Source organism: Micromesistius poutassou (assembly GCF_964030765.1).
Source record: "Micromesistius poutassou genome assembly, chromosome: 24".
Taxonomy (NCBI): domain Eukaryota; kingdom Metazoa; phylum Chordata; class Actinopteri; order Gadiformes; family Gadidae; genus Micromesistius; species Micromesistius poutassou.
The window spans coordinates 4,610,840-4,615,839 of record NC_140294.1 but is presented as its reverse complement, the minus strand read 5'-3'; the positions used below and the strand labels follow the sequence as shown (position 1 = coordinate 4,615,839).

At 45.2% G+C, this 5,000-nt stretch overlaps 1 protein-coding gene across 1 annotated transcript in view; it reads right to left on the bottom strand.

Annotated features, from left to right (window-relative positions):
* Positions 1-5,000, bottom strand: part of LOC311369651 (histone deacetylase 4-like) — an 80,294-nt gene that overhangs the window by 53,504 nt on the left and 21,790 nt on the right. The window contains exon 3 of the mRNA XM_084487869.1: positions 4,896-4,967. Within this exon, the coding sequence (XP_084343995.1) occupies positions 4,896-4,967 (72 nt within the window). The remainder of the gene's footprint in view (positions 1-4,895; positions 4,968-5,000) is intronic.

Here is a 5,000-nt window from a genome sequence, read left to right as displayed (position 1 = left end):
CCGCTCTACCCCCTGAGCTAATGCCGCCCCACACACAGCAGCTCTGAAACCAGGAACCTCATGCTGCCCATGGTGGGGGTTTTTTTACGGGAGGAATTGTATTGAGCAAGAGGGTTGCTTTAGGGGTTCGTAATGGTCATTAGGGGGTGTTGGGCAAAGGAGAGATACTGTCTTTGATCCCCAATGTCCATAGCCCCCTAACCCCTGTGTTCACTGCAGGTCGCTTTGGACAGAACGTCTGTTCAAATTATTATTCAGCCATCTTTCTGCACTAAAAACCAACCAAAGACCAGAGACCAAAGAGACCAAAGACCAGAGACCAAAGAGACCAGAGACCAGAGACCAAAGAGACCAAAGACCAGAGACCAAAGAGACCAGAGACCAGAGACCAAAGAGACCAAAGACCAGAGACCAAAGAGACCAGAGACCAGAGACCAAAGAGACCAAAGACCAAAGAGACCAAAGAGACCAAAGAGCAGATACCAGAGACCAGAGACCAAAGACGAAAGAGACCAAAGATCAGAGACCAAAGAGACCAAAGACCAAAGACCAGAGACCAAAGAGACCAAAGAGACCAAAGAGACCAAAGAGAACAAAGACCAGAGACCAGAGACCAGAGACCAGAGACTAGAGACCAAAGAGACCAAAGAGACCAGAGACCAAAGAGACCAAAGACCAGAGACCAAAGAGACCAAAGACCAGAGACCAAAGAGACCAAAGATCAGAGACCAGAGACCAGAGACCAAAGAGACCAAAGAGCAGAGACCATAGACCAGAGACCAGAGACCAAAGAGACCAAAGATCAGAGACCAGAGACCAGAGACCAAAGAGACCAAAGAGCAGAGACCAGAGACCAAAGACCAGAGACCAGAGACCAAAGCATCCATTGTTCATCCTCTACAGTGAATTAGGCCACGCCTTCCCGGCAGCATCCATACAGAAACCAACCAATCACGGGTGAAGGGTGTGGCACCAGCAGCTGCAGTCGGACCCGGCCGGTGTCGTGTTACCGCACGCGCGGGGGGGGGGGGACCGGGGCCGTTGCAACGGGCGCGGTCGGCCGCCGCTGGATTTGCATCCCACCCCCTACGAGGTCAAATCAATGGCGTCCAATTACATTAGTCTGTGGTCGTAAGGCATCGCCGTGGTTACCGGCCGAAAGAGCAACACAGGGATGGGATGAACCCAGTGTGGCCAGTAAAGATGTCACACACACGCCTTATGGAAAACACGGGCGGAAAACGAGCCGGGAATATTGGGCAAACACACACAACACATTTGAATCAGAGCCATGTGGGGGGGCAAGTCTGAATGGCTCATCAGGCTCAGAGAGGATCCCTACTCGGGTGGCGGGAGCGTGATCAGGGACCGAAGGGGACTTTTACATTTACATTTGAATTTAGGGCATTTAGCAGACACTTTTATCCAAAGGGACTTACAATAAGTACATCTGTCAGGAGAAGGTGAAACAACAATATATCTTTCGGTACATTAAGGATGTTCATAGAACCAAGTGCCAAGCACTAACAATCACCAGGTTAACCCATTCCCCGTATACAACAAAGACAGCTAGGATAAGATGCTACACAATTAAGTACTATAACTGAGTACGACATGTAGTAAGTGCATACATTATGTGCCAGGACGTACACAATAAGCAGGGGGGTGGCTATGCAGAGTCCAGGTGAACTCTGAACAGGTGAGCTTGTTCCACCACTGCAGTGCCAAAACAGAGAAGAGTTGTGACTTTGATGATCGACTTTTGATTGCTCTTAGCGACTTTTACAGTGTTGTCTTGTTACGATCGTTGTTACGACCATTAAACGGTCGAATGGTCAGATCTCTCCCCCGGTAGCCAGTGCTTATTCTGAACCATGAGAGTGATATCTCTATAACTTTCTAACAATCATTATAATAACTATAACTATCTTAATAAAAACCCTTCCATGCTGGGATCTGCAATGTGTCCATAAAGTTCAGCACAGAATCTTTCTCCAGGAAGTGTTCCCAAAAGAGAGATTTGCAGACTTCATTTCCTAATTGTTTTGGTCTTTGTTGTTCTGGGTACCCAGAGAAGAAGTATGAAATACCAAATTAAATTAGCTGCACGTAAAACATTTAATTCAGGTTAAGACCTCTTTTTCAGGGGGAAACTGCCCCAATGACGCTGTAAGTAAGTGTGTACAAGTAAGTAAGTGTTGTAAGTGTTGTAAGTGCCAAGCACTAACAATCGCTAGGTTAACCCATTCCCTGTATACAACAAAAATAGCTAGGATAAGATGCTACACAACTAAGTACTTTAACTAAGTACGACATACACTAGGTGTGTACATTGAGCACTGATCTATCTGTATGGGTGGAGACGATGTGAGATGCACAGTCTGAACAGTTCATTCTGTAATTAGGTTGTGCATAAATCTGCTCCGTGGTGGTCGTCCTTCACATTAACTCCTCTCTATTCAACACCCTGTTGTTCATCTTCCATTTCCAAGGTCTCCCTCCCTCCCTCCCCCGCGTCTCCCACGTCCACTCTGTCTCCCTCCCTCTCAGGTCTCAGACTCGCTCTCTGTGTCTGTTTTGTTCACTCTCTCTCTCTCTCTCTCTCTCTCTCTCTCTTCCATCTTCTCTCTTCTCTCCCTCATCCTTCCTCAGTGTCACCTCTCTATCTCTCTCTCTCTGGTCTAAAGGAGAGCTGTAAAATGACCCCATATGTGCTACTATCCATATCCACGCCTAATTCTCAAAGACAACATGCTAACATTGAGCATGCTAACAATGAGCATGAAGTCTGAAGTCTTAAAGTGAACATGCTCCGGTCGAGTCTGGAGAACGTCAGTATTACGTATATAACAATGGCAAAACAAATTTAAATGTTGAGTAAATTACCTTATTAATTTTTATTGGTTCATCCTTGTTTTTCTAGACAAAGAACACAATATAAATAAATAAGAGAAGCATTCAAGTAACTCTCCTTTGAGCCTCAAAGTGGGGGCTTTTATTGTGGCGGACCATGGATGAGTCATAACAAGTGGTCGATGTGATTCAGACTTACGCAAGTTCACTTCAATGGCCCTCTAATGATTTTAATTAAACTGAGGTCATCAGTCTGAAATATCAGTCCTCGGCGTGGTCCTGAAGTGGAGAGCGAGGGCGGCGCTGTACTATTAACCCCTCGCTGGACCAAGAGACAACCACCTCTTCCTGGTCTCTCACCATTCATTCGTTTTCCTTTCATCCCGTCAGGATATAACGAGAACACTTCATGGATGATATTGTTTAACCAATGAACAAGGTTAAGGTACCAAATGTTGCATAAGTAAAGGCTGATTTAGAAGCATTTTAGATAACGTTTTTCTTTTCTTTTATTGAACATTTGTAAAATAATATAGACAAAATAATGAGAAATAATAAAATGCAAGAAATAAAATAAATCAAAACAAATGGGATCCTCAGGATCCTGAGAAACAAATAACTCAAATAATACAGTTCATGTTCAAAAGGGATAGGATGAAGTTTAATACTTTTCTAGTCCTACCCACTCTTATTTTTTTAAATTATTCATAGAAGATAAATATTCAGTTTGAATCAAACTATGATGTTCATGTTCAATTACTGCTCCAGCTCATAACGATTCAATATATTTTGTTTTTTTTGTTGTAATATAGTGTTATCATGAAGTTAAACACAATGTCAAAGAAACTCCTTTATTCGATGATTTCCCCTAAGAGAGATGGAACCCCCTCTGTGTCCTCATTGCTTGTGGTACATTTGGATACATTGCGTGAAAATGAGCAAAAAAATACAAAGTGAGGAGAGCCTACGATATTTCAGAAATGGCAATGAGCAGTGGCAGTGAGCAGTGGCAGTACAGTACAGTGAGCAGTGGCAGTACAGTACAGTACAGTACAGTGAGCAGTGGCAGTACAGTACAGTGGAGTACAGTGCAGTGCAGTGAGAAGTACAGTACAGTACAGTGCAGTGCAGTGAGCAGTACAGTACAATGCAGTACAGTACAGTGCAGTGCAGTGAGCAGTACAGTACAGTGCATTGAGAAGTGCAGTGCAGTGCAATACAGTGAGCAGTGAGCAGTACAGTACAGTACAATACAATGCAGTGCTGCAGTTTAATCCATAGGCCCAGGGGACACTGATTATTTTTCAGAGATGGATGACGTTCACAAGCCGATATCCAATAATTTACAATACGCCAATATTGGACCGATGTATCGGATTAACCCTAGGCTGGACCTCGCAAGGCATGTCCGATAAATCCTTACAGCTACAAAATTCAACATCATGACGCTCAACTTGATGTCGCTAGTTGTGATTTGTATTGTTCGTAGCACGTTTTTGGACAAGAGATACCTGTTCAACACTGTGGCCTGCGGCATAGAGTAAAAATAACCTCATCAAGGACACAGAGTACAGGTGAGTTATAGGACTCCAGCAGAAACAGTGAGTGCTACCGTTGCTTATCAAGAGAGTGTATTGTGTTTTAACCTCTGAATACGGACGATAAGGGAAACTCTCTCTCTCTCTTACACTCACGGGACGCAGCCCAGCTCAGCACAGTAGAATAAGAGAAACACAGATCCTTCTCACTGGCACACACACACACACACACACACACACACACACACACACACAGCAGAAACACAAATACACCCACAAAGACACACATAATCACAAACGCACACACAAACGCGCGCAAACACACACATTTGCACCAACACACTCACACACTTACTTGCACCAACACACACACTTACACCAACACACACACACACACACTTGCAGAAACGCATGCACACACACACTTGCACCCACACACACACTTGCACCAACACTCACACTTCCCTCCCCCGGCCCCCCCAGCCCCCCGGCCCCAGGTCCTACCTGTAGGGATGTGGTTGAGTGCGGAGGTCTTCAGGACCTCCAGAGGCTGGTGCTCCGTGGCCATGAGGCCCTCTGTGGGGGACAGGGAGGGAGGGGGGGGGGGGA